The sequence below is a fragment of the Thermobia domestica genome, chromosome 11 (assembly GCF_964235325.1).
Source record: "Thermobia domestica chromosome 11, izTheDome1.hap1.1, whole genome shotgun sequence".
Lineage (NCBI taxonomy): Eukaryota > Metazoa > Arthropoda > Insecta > Zygentoma > Lepismatidae > Thermobia > Thermobia domestica.
In genome coordinates this window covers 100581293-100604176 of record NC_137464.1, presented here as the reverse complement: position 1 = coordinate 100604176, position 22884 = coordinate 100581293, and the positions used below count along the sequence as shown (strand labels likewise).

The 22884-nt window shown below is 36.4% G+C and overlaps 1 protein-coding gene across 1 annotated transcript in view; it reads right to left on the bottom strand.

Annotated features, from left to right (window-relative positions):
• Positions 1-6791: 6791 nt before the first annotated feature.
• LOC145664323 (dihydrolipoyllysine-residue succinyltransferase component of 2-oxoglutarate dehydrogenase complex, mitochondrial-like) overlaps positions 6792-22884 on the bottom strand; it is a 108803-nt gene continuing 92710 nt past the window's right edge. The window contains exon 11 of the mRNA XM_081730893.1: positions 6792-8999. Within this exon, the coding sequence (XP_081587019.1) occupies positions 8865-8999 (135 nt within the window). The 3' untranslated portion in view covers positions 6792-8864. The remainder of the gene's footprint in view (positions 9000-22884) is intronic.

Here is a 22884-nt window from a genome sequence, read left to right as displayed (position 1 = left end):
ATTTATAACATCCTTGGAATATATATATATATACTGTACCTCGGTACAAACTGAGGCAATGTGTGGTTACATAGCTAAGGTTTTCAATTCTCCTAAAAACACAGATTTCGGGGAACTCAAGTACAATGATTTGTTTTGTTGACTTTTCGTAATGTCCATGTTTTTGCCCCATGCAATACAGTACTCAGAATTTAACTTCTTTTGTAACTTATTCAGCGATTCACATAGCGTGCTTATCATCACAATTATTTGATTTTTCACCATTTCTCTCACTGCCTTCTATTTATCGTTTATATTTTATACTTAAGTTAGTAACACTACCTAAGATTGAATACTAGCAACCTTTTCTACTGTTTTTGCTCAGACTTCTACAATTGTCCCAGCTTCAATCATCTCAGCTGCCATTGCTGTAATCTTTTCCGTGGCATTTATTCCGAAGTGGGCGTCCGCTTTCCCCACGCTTTTTCGCTGTTATCTCCTTTCCACACTTTCTGCAATTTATTAGGTTCATTAATCCGTGCTCTTTACAAACTTTTAAAAGATTTTGCTCGTTATCAACATATTGCTTCACAAATGTTAAAACTGTTAGTTCATTGCCCTTGTACATTCGCCATGTTAATAACATAAATGCTCGTTTCTTTCCTACAATCCAACTGTTCGGTTACCATGCGCCAAGTAGTTCCCTCCGCTCGCCGAATAGTCCCATGTTTATAACTGCTTATATATAACAAATAAACAGATTTTTCGAGACTCATATACATATTATCAAGCACACAAACGATCAAATTATCCATATATTTCCTGTAAATTTTAAAAATTTTGCTGGAAACGGACGCCCAACTTTGGAACTTAACCCCTTTTCCGTATTTATTTTAATCTTAGATTTTTTTTCATAGATTTTATGTTTTCTGATATTATGTTAATTTTCGATTCAGATTTCGCAACGGCAGCAATATCACCTGGAAAGAACTCATACTATACCTGTCCTAGTTCCTATCAAATTAACCTGTTCCCCAATTAAATTCTTCTTCACTACTCTTCTAGATAGAAAATATCAGTGAAAGGCAAAATTTTTGTCGAACACCTAACTTTTAATAGTTGGTTCACATGTATAAGTTTCTTTCAAGCATCTTTCTGATTAGCCAGTTCAACCAGTTAAAAGCCTTTTCTAAATTAACGAATACTACGCACACTAGCTTCCCTTCGTCTGAAAAGCTTGCGTCTATTTTACTCGATTGAAACTAAATGCATCTTTGTCCTATGCCTCCTCCAAAATCATAATTCTTCAACTCCCTTACTTCTTATTCCACATCTCTCTCTCTCTCTCATATTCCAAACAGATTTTTCCTGTATGTGATGTGACGATATTGGTATTAGAACATTGTAGATTTGTCAGCATACAGTATCGCCCAATTCAAACGAAATACGCGCCACAGAATGCATGTCTAAAAAGGGTTTGCTGATCTTAAGTTTGAAGGTAGTAGCATTGGGCTACCGTAAATAGCAGGTTGATCGTAGTGTCTGTAGAGGGCATATTGCTAGTAGTATGAAGGTTCTCTGAGAAAAAACACAAATGCAGTTACGTGCAGTTTCCATTCCCAGGACGACGCTAGCGAATGTCTGCTGTATAGTTAAATGTCTTCGAGCGTAGTCATATACTAAGCAGTGAGAGGTCCGATAGTTGTTACATTGAATTGCTGTTCACGTGTCATGTCGTGTCAGTGGTTCATCGGTAGTGTACACAATGGAGTAACTGAGTGCCCTCTTCAATGCCTCCGCGTAACATACCGAACTCTTCTGAAAGAAGCATCACTCTGAGAGCCCTGACAGGACGGCGACAGCAATCAGTCTCTCCATGGCTTCTCGAACACTAAACACAGAGAAAGCACAAACGCTAAACAATCGAGTGTTGAATGTTGATTTGTAATCAAGCGTTACTTTCGCACGATTGTTCCTGACATCTGCCAATCGTCAAGGTTTTCGGTGGTATCGGAAGAGACTGCGTGGCAAGGGTGGTGATAGTCGCGATGACAGTATAGACAGTGACGGCCAAGTACACGTATATATTCTCATTTGTTATATAGGACTCACACTTCACTCTTTGGTATTAGATAAGAGAAGCGGGGAAATAAGCTATATATCTCGCTCGGTTCTGTTCTTAATTCAGGGAAGTATGATTAGTATGTCGTGCATTCGTAATGCTATCCATTCTGTCCTCCGACATTACCTGTAGACTTTCTGGGATGCCATCTTCCAGCAGCATATTACGTGTTCCCATACCGCTAGGTGACTGCAGCGTGCTCTACTCGGTGTACGGCTTTTAATCTAGCCTGCTAGGTCTCCGAACCTAAGTTTTATCGAGCACGTGTGAAACAATAGGAAGGCGCCTGACTACTAGCCGGCTCTGGAAACAATTTCCGAAGACAGACGTAACTTACAACACCTGACTGGTTACGCGTCCGAACAGTTGTGTGCGTATTTGGGGTTGTTACTTCTATTAAGACGAGTATTGTAACATGTTCTGTAAGATGTTCAGGATATGCCATGATGGAACAATACCACCTACCATCACCTTGTTCTTGATTAATACTTTAAATTAGACCCGTGAATTCCTACTGTGTGTTCTTGCAGTTGCGACAGTGTAGTTCTATAATATTCATATACTGTATTTTATATGAATTTTTAGGTAATAAAGTCGTAACTCTGTAAGACAGCGTATGACGCCTCTCATTTTTTCTCCCTTTTAATATTTCTTCTTCCTCCTCCCATATTTTTAGTGAATTCATGAAGCATATTATCTCTTTTCGTTATATCACTCACTATACGTGTATATTCTCGAACTTGCCCGTTAGTATAGCAATTTATTTGCGATTCTCAATTACTTTGTTTCCTTTTTTAATGAACCGAATATACAGTTTATTGTTTCTGTCATACACCTCAATGTGTTCTTTCCATTATATCAAGCTGTATTTCAATCGTTAAACATTCATTTTCATTCTTAGTATATACATATATTGTTGTAAATTTTCCTTGCTAACCTGCTGTGGATTTAAATGAGGCACTATTTTGAACGCGTATTACTCATGACATATATCCTAGTACACTGCTGTTTGCACTGTTTCATACATCACGCCCTCTGTTATGCGATTATAGGCAGTATCAGCTGAGGAGAGAGTAAACAGGAAACATGCAGCCGTCGAAATCCAAGTCAATCGGACTCGTGTTCGAGATTTCGTGCTGAGGAATGCAGGACACACTGACGCTGAAGTCGTGAAGCACTATCAAAAAGAAGGATTGAGTCGTGTAACTGTGTACAGAACATTAAAAAGGTTCAAAAATCGGATTTCAGTGTTAAAAAAAAAGGGGGGGGGGAGAAAGAAAAAAATGATTATGACGAAAAGATTCAGAGAGAAGATTGTCATTGATAAACGCTAGCGGCGAATTCATTTCATTTCAAGAGCTGCACGTGCAATAAAAGTGAATCGTGATATTATGAGGAAGTGGCTACTGGAACGGGATCAAAAGAAAGACAAAAAAGAATTATCCATATGCAGGTGAGAAACAAAAATTCATTCGGAGCAAAATTGCCACGGACGAGTTTCGTGCCTCTAATGACGATAGGGACGTATAATTGACGATGAAAAATATATTGATATGAATAGGTATGATTTTAGTGGAAACATGTTATACTTGGAATCTGGTCACATTCCTATCCTTGAATCCGTAAAATTGAAGTTCAAAACTAAATTTTCAGAGAAACTACTCATCTGGATGGCAATAAACAGAAAAGGCCATTCTCAGCCATATTTTCTTAAGTAATTAATTAGGTGCAATTAATCAAAGTATATATATATCAAAATGAATGTTTTCAAAAGAGACTTAATCGCATTTATCAAAGAAAACTATCCGAATTGTGATTACATCTTTTTGCCTGATTAAGCTTCTTCTCACTATGCAATAAGGACGCTGCAGCTGCTGGACCAGGAGGGAGTGCAGTTTTGGGCAAAGAGCACAATCCACCAAATGTGCCACAAATCCTTCCCATTGAGGAATTCTAGGCTTATTTGAAAGCAAAAATATACCAGCCACCATATACACAAAACATATATATAGTTTGGAAAAACGAGCCCGAAAAATTGAGTGCAAACTACTTCGAACAAATGATGGTAAATGTGGGTCCAAAAGTCAGAACAGTTGCTAATCAGGGTGTTCTTTCTGTAATTAACTGATTTCATATGAGTGTAGAATATTTATTGTGTCATCAGTACAAAAACTGACTTTTTATGTGCAAGTAAACAAAATGTGGCAATTCAAAAACTTCTCTCATTTGAATCCACAGCAGGTTATCTTTATATTTCCATTAAATTTACTTCCATATTCATTATTCAAATTTATCTATTCTTCCTCTTGTTGCCTTTATGTCTATTGTACACTTTCCTTCTTAGTTCACAGCTTGTGGCCCTGCGTAGCGTAGTCGCAAACGCTCTCGCCTTTGGTGCGAGCAGCATCAGGTTTGATTCCCGGTGGGGACACTCGATCGAAACAGTGTAAAAGCTTTTTCAGGCCAGCTATCCTGAGAAAAGTTTTCCTGGGTTTACGTCATTCACATCACGCAAATGCCAGGATGGCACCTCATAATGGTCCATGACCGCTCCTTTCCTTCCCCATTCCGTACTTCCTCTCTCATTCTCCGAGCAGTGTGATCACCGAGAGACGTCATCCCTAATATGTGACGGACTAAATGGCCATAGATGCCAAAAACCCAGAAATCTAATTCCTAATCCTAATCCCTTAATTCGAGATTTAATTCTCTACACATTATTTTATCATACATTCTCATACTTTCCTTTCCCTAGGTGTGCAACACTCGTGATACGAACTCACGAAGTTCAAAATGCTCCCTCAACTCATATACTTTTCTTCGAAATTTAAAACAAATCTGTGTTTACTTCCTCATCTTTAAACTTCTTAATATCTAATTTGTAGCCTCCCATTTCTCTTCCTAGATCATTTTTTCAATAGATTTCCACCTGAGTCAGCACAAGATTGTGATCTGGCAACTTTTCATTTTTTTCATTCTATTGGCGTTCAACATTGTCTTGGTATAGAAGTTATATTCTTTAATACTATCCTTAATTGTAGTCTCTCTCTACCACTCTTGTTTAGTTCGATAATCCACGGCACTTAGAAGACAAATCCTTCTCAGAAGACAATTTTTTCATATTAATGTACACACAAAGTAATACTACTACTTAACAACAAATATAATATTCATGTGTTTCTCGTATTTCTTTACTTCTTCCTTCAGCCTTCATACACTTTCTCTCCTACACAAAAAAATTAAGGGCGATGCGTTCCCTGCCTCTACGCCTGAAATGCCCGAGAGTTTATAATACTTTTTTGTATGTTCGTTTGAATATCCGCAAAATACACAAGAGGCATTACTTTCAGGAACCTGATAAGGTTTGCAACCAATATGACCCTTGTGATATGTTGGGTTACAGAACTTACACTTGCTGCCTATCAAAGAAATGCCAGTTCCAAAACCAATAAAGACAGTCCGCTCAGGATTGCATACAGAACTCGTAAGTAATGAATGTTGTAAAGGTACGTTTTTTAATTGTAGAACTCACTGCAGGAAGAAGTGATACTTGAACAAAAAAAGCGAAAATGTCAAGAAGTTTTTGCCCCAAAAATCCAGCTTTTTATGGGGGAAAAACCTCCAGCCCCAAAAGCTGGCTTTTTTTACATCTCTAAAGACAGACGTCTGCAATTGTTTCATGTAGGAACGTCTTGAGGTATAAGAAGATACAAAAATCACTCGGAGCAAAATGTATGCGATGGGTGGTCAAATACATCCCAGTAGAACGACTGAAGATCGGTTGTCACTCGCCGTATAGCCCGGATCATGCTTCGAGCGATTTTCACGTTTTCTTACACCTCAAGAGATTTCTGTCCGGTAAGCAAGTTGGTGGTGTTGTTCATTGCAGATGGGTGTCATACACTGGTTTCATTCCAGACGGCTGACTTTTACAACATTTGCGTACAAAAGTTGATCCCACACTATGAAAAATGTTTGAATTCAGTAGTAAATATGTTGAAAAGTAGTGTCATCCGCTCTATATGTGGCAATAAATTGTTCAAGGTCACTGTCTTCTTTGTGTATACCGCCCTAGGAAAATTTGTTTTCTGGACATATCTTATATATAGTTACGATAATAATCAATCATAATACACACAATCAAGTGATGGTCAGTGGGAACATCTCTGACTCAGTGTCCAGTCTTCTGCAACAGACACCTCAATGAATTACGAGGTGATCGCCAAAATGAAATCTTGAAGTCATCAGCAACTGTTGACAGTGAAGACAAACAATGTTTGCCGCATCAAGTCATGCGAGATTCAGCTGTTTTCAACTTGCGTACTAACGCCAATGTTGAGCTTATTAAAAGAAAGGGGTTACGAATACCAAGTTTTCTCTGATATCTCCCCTTGCGTAGCTGTAATTGAAATCGTAATCCAGTAGGAGCCATTACTACAGTACGTACTACATCTTTACACGTCTAACAACTCGCGGAATCAGCTGCAACACCTACGTAAAACTCAAAAACTCAGCTGCAACACTCAATGAGTAAGTGCGCCATCTAGTGACAAAGGAACTTAACTGCCAACTCGTGACACGCAAGTTTGGATTGAATAGCCTATCAAAGATTGGGATTTAATTTACATGAATGAAATTAGGCTGCATACTTTTCTCCTAATAAAACTATTCTAAAATATAAGATCGAATGTATATGAATGTTTTGTTGTAGTTTTATTTCAACATATTTCTCAGGTAACATTACTCATACCATTTTATATATATATGCAATTAATGTTTTAATAAATATTCCACATGATGCGCAAACTACTAAGCCACAAGCACTGATATTCCTCAATGTTTTATCTCTACAAATAAAACGGTTCAACAATCTAGATTTGCCTAGTCACGAAAAACCAGAGAAAAACCATACATAACAATCGTATTATTTTTAATGTCAAAATTAACATTAAAACCAAATACTGTGTGTAAATATACAAATTGCGTCACAGCTTGTATTTATATAGATTACATGTATATCCCAAGGTTTTTCTGAAAAAAAAATTGCATCAATAAAATAGGAGTTATCGATATAAATTCTTTTTGTAGACTTTACAATTTCTTTACAATTTTTCTTCAAGTATACATAAAAAGTTGGAATATATGTATCAAAAACAACATTTCTGCATAAAAATTTTCTAGGCAAAGAATGATAATTTTCCTTACTTTATTATGCATATTAATAGTTCGATCTCACTATAATTTAAAAATTACTTACACTGGGGCTGGTTCCATGAAATTATGCCTTTAATAGCAACTCTGCCATCCATTGTGATTTCGAATGAAAGGAATTCTATACGTAGATTTATACAAAGTTCAGGCTTTGTTGGAAACATTTAACAACAAAGTTCTTATTCCATTTTGGACTTACTTAAGCTTTCATTTATACTTCTGACAAACTATGACTTCTTATAAAAGTAGGCCTCTTGAATGTTTGAGATTATTGAATGCTTGCTTAACCATCAATAGTTTTGTTTTGTAAAACCTATATACAAAACTATAACAAAATAATATTAGATCTTCATTTTTTGAATGTAATCTCTTTCCTAAAATGAACACACATCCCTCACCAAAAACTCACAACTTTTGAATTTGTGATTTCTGCCTTGCACACAATAACTCGTAAACATATTGATGACATTTTTCTCCTAATATCTGTAGTGTTTCCGGCAAAACATTTGGGAAGCACTATCGAATTAGTGCTGTTTCTGATGCTAGCACAAAGGAAACTAACAGTTCAAATAATGGATCCACTAATTATTTTTCAGAATATAAATACAAGTGAATATCTCTACTCAGTCATCATTTTTGTTCTTTATCCTTGTACTGACTAGAGGCTATTGCTGCTGTTCATACATGATTTAAGATCTGTTCAACTCATGCCAAAAGGAAAACTAAAGTAAATGTAAGTACAAAAGGCCTACTCTTAAAGCTTCTTTCACACGTGTTCTATTTCTTACAGAATTTCGACAGTTCTACATGAAAATGTAGTGAAATATACACTAATATATCTACATTCAAAATCGAACACCAAATGTGAAGGAGAACAGTAGCGATTATGTCTTAATTGGTAACATTAAATCAAGTCAACAAAGTTTTATTTTCCATGCATTTATTAATCCCAAATAGAATTTCCCATGTACTGTGTATGTCTATTTTATATATGTATAAACTACAATGCACAATACTTGAAAAGTATAGATTAGCAATGTACATAATAGAATATTTTGAATACAGAACTTTGCCGAATAAATCACTGAAATTTAAATTCATAGGAAGGAATCTATAGCTATACATGCTAGACACTGCAATGTTAGCACAACTACTGCCATAATGCGAACAGAACAAATGATTATGTAAACATTATTAACTTCCTCGAGCAAAGACATCTCCGTCTGGTGAACTTCCTACTGTCCCAGCAGTTTAGTCTCAGAAGGCACCACACACCAGTATTACAACCACATTAATGGTAATACAAGAAACACTACATAGCAGTGTGAAAAAATTCATTATGCTTGGTATCATCTGCTCACACACCATACATACTTACACATTTACATACTTTTTAAAAATTGAACACGATGTGTGCAACAATCCTCCACATTATTTCCTCTTTACAGATTAGCCTCTGGCTCATCAACGGATATAATATCCAGAGCCTTACATGGAAGTGAGAAAGAAATTTGGCTTCATTCTACGTAAGTTAAACTGCGCAATTAATTACCTACAAGCCCAACACTATTACTCTTGGGTCTTCCACTGCAGCTTTGATTTTTCGTAAAAACAGTACAGCCTCACGTCCATCAATGAGGCGATGATCGTACGTCAAAGCAACATACATCATTGGTCTAATGACAACCTGTAATAAAATAGGTATAAGGAGTATATTATGGCATCAAAATGAAAGCACTACACGAAAAATACATGTACTCTCTATCAATAAACATTCTGAAAAAAATTACTAGGACAAATCTTGATTACAAAAATTGAAATTGCAAGATTAAAAAGATCAGTTTAATCTTGCACGCGCTCACGCTCTTGAGGCTCAAGGATACGGGTGATTATGGAATGAGAATGTCGGCAGAAATGGGGAAACCCGAGAAAAACAACGGATACGATATTGTCTACCACAAATTCACTTGGTCTGGGATCGAACCAATGGCTCTAGTACCAGATGCTTCATTTAGGGGGGCAATTGCCCGTCCCCAAGAGTTTGAGGAATACATATACTTTAATGTAGTGTCCGTTAATATACTAGTACGAAACACGAAACTCTTATGTCGGTAGTGCTCTTGACCCCCTCAAGCGAAGCCTGAAATGACGCGCCTGTTTAGTACCAAAGGTGAGCGTTTTACCACTCAGCCACCATGGCTCTGAAGTTGCAAGGGAAATAAGTAGGAAAAAATAAAAGTTGTTTTCTGATTACATGCCTGATGTGGATTGCTTCTGAAGACTGGCCAAATTATATAATTACCAGAAAACTATTTACAAATTTAATGTTTAGATTGTTATGTTTACAACCCTCACTGAAAAAGTAATGTGTATAATTTGATTTCAAAGCGATAAATACAGACAAGAAAATAGTTGTATTACAAAACTTGCTAGATGACTAACAAATTGTAGTAATCACATCACTACAATCAACGAATTATCTGCGTGATAAGTAATCACTGCTGAGTAGCAAATGTCAATGCACGAGAAATAAGACCTCCACTACCAACCCTACACTAAACGCATAAACGAATAACGTTTAAATAATCACTGCATTATTACAAAACGATATTAAACAAGTAGTTATTTCAATTGAACACACATTTTCTCTACTATTGCTCAATATGGTTACATGGAAACGTCCCGCCCATTTCTTTACTGCAGAGCTCTACCTCATACTCTACGTACATGTGTTTCAAAGATAAAATGTTAAAAATACGGTGTAGATAAGTTATATAACACAGAACATGATATTTTCAAAATTTATAATGCCCACATATCAAGAAGTATCCTTCTATTTTATGATTTAAAAAAACCCTCAGAAATCTGTTTATGCCTTTTATGAGCAATAAATATTACGAAACTCATCAATTAACTCACTAAATAACCATACAATCCACTGGAAAAGTGAAAAAATTTCTAATTTCTTACCTCGTCTTTGCTGTTACTGTATTCTGGTATACAGTTTTATTTATTACTGTCACATTTTTAGTATTATGTATCGTGGCGGACGTAAGTCTTGAAGATCGTGACAGACATAAGACGACTGCTTTGAAACAAATGCAAAGTATGAGAATTAAATCTGTCATATCTGTAGTTTCGTGTGGAGAAGAAACAAACTTGTGAACCAAAGGTTTAAGAACAACTCAAGTTATTAATATAAACTTCGCCAAAGATTATTCACTTATATCATCATAAAAGAAATACGAAAGATGTTTTGAATCGAAGAAATATAAGTACAACTTTGCAAGCGGAGACAAAGAAACCTAACGTAACCAGACTAAAGACGAATCGTTTACTGCGTAGTGGTCGTGGTTCAGTGGTCAAGGCACTTGACTAGTATAATCTGGAGGTTCTTGGTTCGAATCCGTGTCGGGCATTTTTTTTCTTCTTTAGGATTTTTGATGGCGATTGATCGGCGATGACATACGTTTTATTACATTCAGATATTTGAATACTCGGATGTTTCAATACTTGAACTATCAAATCTTCAGGAATAATAACAGTAATAATAATAAACTCAGTATTATTATTATTATTATTATTATTATTATTATTATTATTATTATCTCATAGAAGATTAAACGCTAGGAGCTCAGGTCATACCATTACCAGCAGAAACGTGAAATTTGAAAATATATATATATATATATATATATATATATATATATATATATATATATATATATATATATATATATATATATATATATATATATATATATATATATATATATATTTCGCGTTTGTTTTATGTTGCCCACGAGAAGAGGAATTTCTCATCTCGTTTCTAAAACAAACAAAATAACATGAGAATTAGCATTTTACTTTTGAGACGGGACAAGGCTAACTCAAATTATCGTCTAGCTTTGGAGATGAGAATCGAGACGAGACGAAAAGTATCGTTAACATTTCTCGTCTTGTCTCGATTCTCCAAATAGTATATTTCCATTCTTTAAGTAACAATTGCTCTGTAGACTAAATCTTATAGGCTATTTTGTTACTTTGTATTTCAGAGCTCATTGAATTATGGTCTGTGTAGGTATTGTTGTAGCAAAGCTTTTATAATTATTTCTGCATATCCTAAAAATTAGTTTATTATATACTTTACTGTTGAGTGATATTCAGTTATTTTTATTACAGTTTTTTTCCTTAAAACATACAGTAGAATACTTTTTACATGAAGCTTTAGTGGAACGCTTTAGTTTAAAATTTGGATAGTTGCAGAGGTGTGTCTTGAAGGTACGGAGTCCTTTCCCCAAAATCTCTAATTTTAAGTAAGTTTTGCCAAATTTTAGGGCAACTTTAAAACTTTTAATACCATTATTATTATTATTATTATTATTATTATTATTATTATTATTATTATTATTAATGTGTTGTGAATTTAATGTTTCACCCTGTTCCACTCAGCTCCTGCCTAGTAGGTATTGTGCTGGACAAACACCGTGTGTGTAGGTTTTCTCCGGTTCCGCTTCCCCCCACTTTCTTTATTCCAAAATTTCTCTCATTCTCATCATCGACGTCTTCTGTAGCTTAGCCGACATAACTATTCTTAAAAACAGATTTTCTTAGGGCTCTTGTGAGTTCAGTAGCCCTACTTTGTACATGAAATTTACCTGGAAACATTAGGTATAACATTTAGCTAGTTGTAGGGACGTATGCAGAGGGTATGTCCTGATGATCGTGACACTTCTCTCCAATCCGGACAATTTTTGTAACTTTTGCCTAACGCTAGGGGCGATTTTACAGATTAAAATACAATAGCTATCCTCATACGGAATTTATCTTCTATATTATTATTATTATTACTGAATATTTTTGACCTCAATATTACGTCCTATTAAAATGCAAATAAGCATACTGAAGTTAAGTAAAATAAAAGAAATTTTTTGGACTCTATAAGGATGAATTGCCTTATAAGATATACTTTGAAAGGAAAAGAAGGGGAAAAAGGTGTCAGCTCCTGACAATACGACAATCGAACCTTCGGATTCCTTAACAGAAACTAAGTAGAATTTGTCTTCATCACGATACATAGTAACGCCCTTTCTTTGAGTAAAAGACTTTGGATTATGTATGCGTTATATTGATATTTTAACAAAATAGAAATAGAAATAGAAAAAAAGAATAGTTCCTATTTACAAATTTTGGTTGAACAGATATATGGAACGTGTTGAAAATAGCAAACGAAAATAATATTATTATTTCTAGTTAGAGCAGAAGAACTTATGAACAATTCAAAATGAAACGTTTCAGACACATTTATGACTCATACTTTATGTATTCATGAATTGTTTGCTAAACATGCTGTTCTCAGAGAGTACCGGTACAAATCGAGATTGTAGACTGTGACGTCATGTTATCAGTATTTCCCCTGTGAAGAAACTCGTTTCAACTCTAAGTTGTAAGAATGAGAGAAATTGACTATTTTTCATGTTAATATACGTCAGAAGTATCAACATTATAATGATAATTTTTTTCTTAATTTCCTCACAGGGAATCGATCTGCAGACGCCTAAGATACGAAACGAATGCTCAAGGCACTACCCTAAGACTGCTGTGTTAAGTAAGAGTCAAGAAACACTCGTCTATGTAGTAAATTGCACACGTTTAGGATTCCAATATTTTATTAACTATGAAACACTGATTTCTGTCATGATAAAACACTATAGTCCAGAGAATTCAAATTTAAATTAAAAAAAGACTTACAAACACGCAAGAACATGAAGGAGACAGTGGTCTCAAGAGTAATTCGAATCCTTAACCTGGAGCCTCAGACCACTATTTTTTTTCTGATTCACCGAAAGTATCTCCGTAACTTATCTCTACGAAGGTCACTACGAGTTTTGAGATACGCATTGTTGTGCCACAGTATTTGAATTCCAACAATTACGTTCGGTAGTGGTATCCAGAGCGAAGAAGCGAAGCAAGTTTCAACTCGCCTCGCTTATCGGCGTGGCCGTATCGCCTTCACTTGTTTGTTGATGCGAGCAGTATTCGGCTGTCTAGAATGGAGCTCGAAAGGGAACATTTTCGGGCAATGATCCTTTACGATTTCAAAAGTGGTTTGAACGAGACACAAAGCCTTGACCGTTTGCAGGGGGCATTTGAGGACCTTGCTCCTTCCCGCGCTACAATTTTTCGGTGGTTTGGTGAATTCAGAAGAGGCCGGACATCGCTTAAAGATTAAGAGAGAGCTGGACGTTCGGCAACAGCTGTGTCAGATGAAAACATTGCCGCTGTGGAACAAATGATTCGAGAAAATCCTCGAACAACTTTCAAAGACATTGAATCTACAGTGAACATTGGATCGCCAGCAGTAACAAAACTTCTTCATGATCATCTTCGGCTCAGGAAGGTTTCATCTCGTTGGGTGCCTCACACTTTGAACAGCAGAAGTGCATGCGTGTGGAATGGTGTGAAGAAATGCTTGCAAGATTTGATGGAGACAATTCTCGACGCGTCTCTGACATTGTTACTGGTGATGAGACTTGGACCTATCAATTTGACCCTGAAAATAAACTCCAGTCTACAGTTTGGATCTTTCCAGACGAAAATCCACCCACGAAAGTGAAGCGACTGCGAAGTGTGGGGAAGATGGTCGCAACTTTCTTCTCCAGATCTCGCCATGTTGCAACTGTTCCACTTGAAGAACAAAGGGCTTTACTGCTCAGTGGTACACCACTGTTTGCCTAACAAAAGTGTTCCAGAAGCTTCGGGAACGGCGTCCAAGAACTGGATTGCGTGGGATCCTGCTTCATCATGACAACGCGTCCGCACACACGGCCAACATCACAATTCAGTTTTTAGAATCTACGGAGGTCAAACTTATGACTCATCCGCCGTATAACCCTGACCTGGCCTCGTGTGATTTTTTTCTCTTCCCCAGGATCAAAGATCGCATGCGTGGGAAGAGATTTTGCAGCCCTGAAGAAGCTGTAGTGAATGAACTTTCAACACTTGAAGAAGACGACTGCCAACACTGCTTCCAAAAGTGGTTTTCGAGGATGCAAAAGTGTGTACAGTGTAATGGTGAATACTTTGAGAAAATGTAAGTGTTAAATTGATTTTTAAGTATGTAAGTTATTTCACATCTCAAAACTTTCGTAGTGACCACCGTATTATATTCGGTTATTCTCGTTTTAGTTATTTCCAGTAACCTTGAACGACAGGGACACGAACACAGATACATCGAGGACATTTAATATTTCAAAGTCTCTTCCACCGGGAATCGAAACTGAGACCCCAACTACTGAACTATCTGATGGGTGGAGTACCTGGTTCGTTCCCAAGGCAAGTAAGCTTGAGACGGACAACATCGTGCTCGTGGGTTTTTTCGGACCCTCCCACTTTCTTATTCCATCAATTCGTACATCATAATTCACTTGGTTTAATCATAGTCTTCCTCAACATAACAAGCATAATCGTGGGACATTAAACGTCAAGATTACATTTTCAAGCTGTTAACCCAAACCAATCCGAATAGAAAAACAGTTGTATTTTCTATTGCTCATTAACATGTTTTCACAAAAAACATGGGGAATCGTAATTCAAAAGTAAAACAACAAACTCATAATACCTTAACCTAAAACGAAACCATTACATATCGTTTGCAACTTTCCCAATATATATACGGATATTCTAAATAGTGGCAATATAGTGTCTGTTTTCAAACAAAACTGAACCAAATTATGGTTCGTTTTCTGAAATAAATGGTCACATTCTGTTTCAAGTTTAAACCGAACCCAAACCAGTTAACTGAGTCGTGAGTCAATGAAAACTTGACCCACGACCCACCACCCACTCGGACCCACCGAAACACGTTATCAACTCTGACACATGATCCACGACCTCTTCTCCGCCGACTAAAGAGTTTACATTTATAATAAAAGAAAGTTGTGAAATTCTAACTAATCGGAGTTTGAATTTCTACGGTCAATCGCACAAGCACCGCTCTCTTACAATAACAATGGATCTGACTTTTACGATATAAAATGGTAGTGTTTGTCATGGGTAAAATTCGATGAATTTCAATTATCATGGTCTAATTATTTCTTTGTTGAATTATCGATACTTTTCAATGGAAAAACCAATGAAATTTTTAAAATCCCACATCAAGGTAAGTAGTTCAACGTACAGAAGGTTACATTACAAATTTTATGTCTATTTTTCTCACAGCTTTATGGGTTGATTGCCCTGTGCTCTAAGCGTTCCATATAATAAAAAAGCTTCAGCAATTATTATAGTAGAAAACGCATGGTAAGCATATATGGATATATGATGCGAAGCACTGTATTGTTTGTTTCTCAACTACGACTAATATCGATCGTATTTGATTATTTTTACAAACTAACCCACTATCAATTTATCATATATAGAAAGTGCTGCCCCTCTCCATAAAGGAGAAGTTTAAACAATGCTAGAAGGCGTTCTGTTCATTTTCAATAAAGAGTTAATATATTGAATTTCAGCTCCGTAAGTTGAACGGCTTGTGAGATACTGAATTTGTTTCGCAAAAATTCGTATCCCAACTATCCCTTAGGAAATTGTTAAAATGAAAGCAATATGGTAACGTCCCAGTTTGGATTAAGGCCTAACTATATACCAAACTTCATTTCACTTGACTGCCATTTGGCCGTGATGAAGAGGCACACATAGTTACATTTAATTTTTTATATAATAATTTATATATTACAGTGATTCAAAAATGTATTTGTTTCAGTAGTTAGCTACTCTAAAAACTCACAGGCTGTGTGTCTCGAAAGCCAAGTAATAGTGTAAGTTCTATTGCTCTTATTACAATTATAAATATCATTATCCAAAAATGCCTCGTTTTATTTTTTCACTTCGAGATACTCATCTCAGGTAAGTAAACAGAAACAACTGAAAAAGGGAAATGGAGGCCTTGAAAGTAAAAAGTACACAAATTCACCAGTGTTCTGAAGCATATTTTTAAATCACGCTCGATCCTACTCATAGGAGCTAAATACGCGGTTCTGGTTAGTTGGAGTTATCAGTTTCTCGCCACGTACCACAAATATAGCAGAAATGCAACGGCTGTTACTGGTGGTCTTCGTGGCCGAGCGTACTAGCGCAATGAGCTAGTAATTTTAATTACGTTTGGTGTGGGTTCAAACCAAGGAAATTTTTTATTAAAAAAATGATACTCAAAAAAGTGATTTACTTACCTTACGTGTGCAGTTTTGCTATACGATTCCACTGTATACGTAGTAGTAGTAGGAATGGGTTAGAAGCCCCGCGGGGCTCATTTTTGTTTCACCTTGACTACCATGATATAAATTTAACCTCAACTGCTTCTTCAATGTTCTTCTTCAATTCCAACAAAATGACAATTTTCTTCTATTACTACTATAATGCACAATACATACACCAGAAGGTTTGGACAATCGCAAACTGCAACCAATCAGAAACATGTTTTAGTTTCTAAGGCTGGGGTCAAGGGTGAAGAAAAATATGCTGTTAAGAAGGTGCTATCTACAATGCAATAAGAAGGGTTGGTAGGTGGGGCAGAGTGGGTCACGGTGGGTGGAGGGTCATTGGTCAGAGTGCTTCACGGCGAGTACTGGGTCATGGTGGGTGGTGGGTCAGTGGGTCGTGGATCAAGTTTTCATTGACTCACGACTCGGTTAAGTGGTTTGGGTTCGGTTTAAGCTTGAAACAGAATGTGTCCATTTATTTGAGAAAACGAATCATAATTTGGTTCAGTTTGTTTGAAAACAGACACTATATTGCCACTTTTCAGAATATATGTATATATTTTGGAAAAAAAAAGTTGCAAACGATATGTAATGGTTTCGTTTTAGGTTAAGGTATTATGAGTCTGTTGTTTCACTTTTGAATGGAATTACAATGTCCCATCTTTTTTCTCTATATATTTTTGTGAAAACACGTTAATGAGCAATAGAAAATACAACTGATTTTCTGTTCGGATTAGTTTGGGTTAACACCTTGAAAATGTAATCTTTACGTTTAATGTCCCACGATTATGCCTGTTAGGTTGAGGAAGACTATGATTAAACCAAGTGAATTATGATGTACGAATTGATGGAATAAGAAAGTAGGAGGGTCCGAAAAAACCCACGAGCACGATGTTGTCCGTCTCAAGCTTACATGCCTTGGGAACGAACCAGGTACTCCACCCATCAGATAGTTCAGTAGGTGGGATCTCAGTTTCGATTCCCGGCGGAAGAGACTTTGAAATATTAAATGTCCTCGATGTATCTGTGTTCGTGTCCCTGTCGTTCAAGGTTACTGGAAATAACTGTAAAACGAGAATAATCGAATATAACAGAGATAAGTTATGGAGATACTTTCGGTGAATCAGAAAAAAGAGTGGTCTGAGGCTCCAGGTTAAGGATTCGAATTACTCTTCAAGACCACTGTCTCCTTCATGTTCTTGCGTGTTTGTAAGTCTTTTTTAATTTAGATTTGAATTCTCTGGACTATAGTATTTTATCATGACAGAAATCAGGGTTTCATGGTATGTATGGTGATGAAGACAAATTCTACTTAGTTTCTGTTAAGGAATCCGAAGGTCCGATTGTCGTATTGTCAGGAGCTGATACCTTTTTCCCCTTCTTTTCCTTCCAAAGTATCTGTTATAAGGCAATTCATCCTTATAGAGGGTCGAAAAAATTTCTTTTCATTTTTCTTAACTCAGTATGCTTATTTGCATTTTAATAGGGCGAAATATTGAGGTCTCAAATATTCAGTAATAATAATAATAATAATAATAATAGTATTAAAAGTTTTAAAGTTGCCCTAAAATTTGGCAAAACTTACTTAAAATTAGAGATTTTTGGGAAGGGGTTCCGTACCTTCAAGACACACCTCTACAACTATCCAAATTTTAAACTAAAGCGTTCCACTATAGCTTCATGTAAAAAGTATTCTACTGTATGTTTTAAGGAAAATAACTGTAATAAAAATAACTGAATATCACTCAACAGTAAGGTTTATAATAAACTAATTTTTAGGATATGCAGAGGTAATTATAAAAGCTTTGCTACATCAATACCTTTACAGACCATAGTTCAATGAGTTCTGAAATACAAAGTAACAAAATAGCCTATAAGATTTAGTCTACAGAGAATTGTTACTTAAAGAATGGACATATACTATTTCGAGAATCGAGGCAAGACTAGAAATGTTAACAATACTTTTCGTCTCGTCTCGATTCTCATCTCAAAAGCGAGACGATAATTTGAGTTAGCCTTGTCCCGTCTCGAATGTAAAATCTTGATTCTCATGTTATTTTGTTTGTTAAGAAACGAGATGAGAAATTCCTCTTCTCGTGGGCAACATAAAACAAAATCGAAATATTCTTTCCAAATGTCACGTTTCTGCTTGTAATAGTATGACCTGAGAAATAATTAGCTCCTAGCTTTTAATCTTCTACGAGATAATAATAATTATTATTAGTTTATTATTATTACTGTTATTATTCCTGAAGATTTGATAGTTCAAGTATTGTAACACCCGAGTATTCAAATATCTATATATAATAAAATGTATGTCATCGCCGATCAATCGCCATCAAAAATCATAAAGTAAAAAAAAAAAAAAAAAAAAAAAAAAAAAATACCCGACATGGATTCGAACCAAGAAGACCCAGATTAGTAGTCAAGCGCCTTGACCACTGAATCACAATCACTACGCAGCAAACGATTCGTCTTTAGTCTGGTTACGTTAGGTTTCTTTGCCTCCGCTTGCAAAGTTGTATAGAGGTTGTTCAGTCTACATTTGCCCAATTTCGACTTACCTAAAAATATAGAAGAATCCATGGCGCCAAGTCCGTAAGTGTTCGATGTGTTTCCCATGGTTCCTAACAATAGCCCGATAGCGTAATTTCCACTGTAATAGGCTTCTCTGAAGAACTGGGAGGGGAATCGTGTCCCATTCCCTTTGCACAGCTTTTTAAAGTCTTTCCACAGTTGTCACACGCCGTTTTTCCGAAGTCCGCTTCAGCAATCCAAATTCACAATAATCCATAGGACTTGCATCTGGAGATTTAATACGTACCTCATTGAAAGGTATCACCTGTATACCACTTGCCTCCTCCATCTCCCTGTAGAATGCGAGGAACGATCGTGAGGTATGTGATGAGGCCTTGTCCATGTGAATGTAAACCAGATTGGTGTCATTTCCGTATATTGTTGGAATCTCATGCTCGTAGATCGGTCGCATGATCTGCTCCTGAAAATACTGCAAATTTATTTTGCAGTTCTTCGCTACCCTACGAATCTTCAGTTTACCACGGTAACAGTCGCCAGTAACAATCATGAACTCTTTTGGGAAGGATTCTTCACAGATACGGACCCACCTTCTGAAGTTCTTGGCGCCTTTCTCTCGGTACATGATGGCTCTCAGTTTGCCGCAGTCGGAAAGGCAAATCCATGCTTCATCTAGCGTTACGACGTACAGCCACCTTTGTTTTGCCAGGTACCGTTCGTACAGCTTCCGGGCGTTACACTTTCGTTCCTTTTGGTGGGCACCCGTAAGAAGATGGCTGCGAGCTTTCATGACTTTTTCCAGCTTGAGTTGATGGTGTAACGTCCGGCTCACAGTCCCCAAAGACACGTCAAGACGATTTGCCATACACCTTTGTGTTGGCGGATTTTCTTGCATTGCCATTTTGCGAAGTTTCCTCTGCATGGTGGAGGTGGCCTTGGTGCATTCCCGCTTCCTAGGCAACTTCGTTGGTGATCCAAATGGTGGAACTTCGTTGTCCTTGTACTTTTTAATAACATTTTTTATTCCACTTAAACTAATGTTGCAACTATTCTTCTTGAAATGTTTTCTAATGACAGAAACACACTAAAGTGGGCGTCATAAAAAGCTGCAATATAGCCTTCCCAAAACCGCCTTAGTTTGGGCGGCATTTTAGTCACAGAGCGGAAACCCACGCACTCGGAAATAAATTTAACACTCACAACAATGGTCATGTTTTGTGCGTTATTGTCGTCCGCGCTGAAAAACAACTACGTTCTCAGGAAGTTACTGCACAATACTGCAGGACGCCACGAGCCAGGTCGGGTGAGTCCATTCTGCCCGGGAGGGGGAAGGAACGAAATCGGCCAAACGTAGGCTGAACAACCTCTGTATATTATATTTCTTCAATTCGAAACGTCTTTCGTATTTCTTTTATGATGATATAAGTGAATAACCTTCGGCAAAGTTTATATTAATAACTTTAGTTGTTCTTAAACCTTTGGTTCACAAGTTTGTTTCTTCTCCACACGAAACTACAGATTTAATTCTCATACTCTGCATTTGTTTCAAAGCAGTCACCATTACCTAGTCAAAGACTTATGTCCGCCACGATGCATAAAATATACGTTCACTACACGTTTTTATTAATGCTATTTAGGGAATGTGTTGTAATACACAGTATGATTTCAGGACATGTTTTAGGAACTGATAACACTCCAACATTACTGGTGATTACTAATATTCCGCCTACAATAAATAGGTACAAGCCTCTTTGTGTGTACGTTGCATGCTACTAAATTCATTTGTACAGTATTTGACAGTGATGTTGTGGATTTAAACGGGTGGAGATGGAGCTTAGTGTTAAGGCCGATAAACAACTGCAGAAACCGTTCAAATAGTGAATACGATGTATTAAGTAAACAAAATTTTTTTTTGTTGGTACACACCATTTTGTGAAAGTCGACAAGGTATCAAGAATGGCATCATCAACCAATCACATCAATGAAAATACCTAAGGAGTTAGGCAAATTGCTTATTGTCACTTCTGATCAAGGCAGACAGTAGATTTGATTAATATCAAAGATATCATATGGACGATTACGCTTGAAACTTTAAAGAAAAGGAAAATTTGTGATCCCTTTATGCTCCATAATCTGTGAAACAACGAAAAAAAAATAGTTTCGTGTTGTAAAGATACGACAATGATTACCGATGATTCAGATTTTTTAAATATTAATGATAGTAAGAAACCTAACCAACGACGTGGATGACCAAAAAAAAAAAAAAAAAAAAAAGTTCTTGAGAGATTTGATTCGGTTTTTTCTTTTGTCTATTAGGAAGGTGATATTGATAGGTAATTTGACCTGGAGCAAAACAGCAACAACGCTGCAAATTTGGAAATTACAGTATTATTCAAATAAATTCAAGCTATGAGACTTGCGCTACCAGGATCTTGTGACTAGTTTCAGATTGTCTAAAAACGTATTACTATATCAATCACTCTCCTACGTTTCCAGAATGAGCGCCTACTGATGACTATTTCTCAAGGCCAATATCATCAAGGGGCTACATTTCGAAATCAAGTAAACTGTGAGAATAACTTAATAACTTACCACAGAAAAATCTCTATAAAGTCATCTAAAAACTGCACAACCATACCAATGGGTGCATAAAAATCGTAGGGAGGCGAGGGATACGTAAACTTTCGAACACTCATTATTTTGAACAATCTTAAATGCACACGAATAGACAATTTGTCTTCAATATATATATATATATATATATATTTCTGTTCTTATCGTAAAGTTAATATTGAGGGTATGTCATAATCGGTTTGTTACACTTAATCTCTCTCTCACAATACTGGTGAAGTAGTTAACCATTAACCAGAGGTATAAGAAGGCTCGCGGCCTCACAGTGTCAGAGTAAAGCCGGGTATAATAGTGACCAAGGAAGCCCAGCCAAGAAGTGGCAGAGAGACGTACGAACGATTGGAACGATTGGGTGTTTATTCTTTATACATGATTTTGCTATGCGATAGGTTTGTGCTTTGGAGCTTCTTGACTTGTGATAGAATGGGAGATGCGTACTTCGTGTATTTCTTCATGTAGTCAACACAAACAATCTGTTAGTTTCTAAATTATATATATATATATATATATATATATATATATATATATATATAACCCTATTATAGACGCGTAGAGATAACTGCAGTGTTACTATCAACTACTGTCTAGTTTTGAGGCAATGAAAAATGTAAATGAACAAAAGGTCTTGCTCCAGAAGAGCTCTTCATCGATGGTTATGTACGGTTCTTTTACGAAAAAAGCTTGACAGATTACAACTTTAGCCTAGATCTCAGTAAACAATGTAAACCCATCATTCTGTACGACAAATCTGACAAACATCACAGCAATTACAAACCACTGTTGCTTGTACACCCAACATTTTAGATCATTCTATGAATATCTACATTCTTGCAGTGCTATACACCGTGCGCGCATATTATTGCAACAATTCAATTTTCGCTTCGAATTATTGCTTCGAATTCAGTTTTTCCACTCGTTCTTCAGCACACGAAAAGTCGGTTGCTGTTCACTATTTTGTAGGCGCCCGCAATTACACTGTCATCAATCAACACTTCTCATACAATTATCACACTCAACAATGTAATAAAATATTACGCTCCACGTGTGGGGTTAGGCCCATTTTCTCTTTTTATGAAAAATGGGAAATTGTGTTTAGCACGTCTTTCCAATATACATGTATATTCGTTATACGGTCTCCCAACAGAA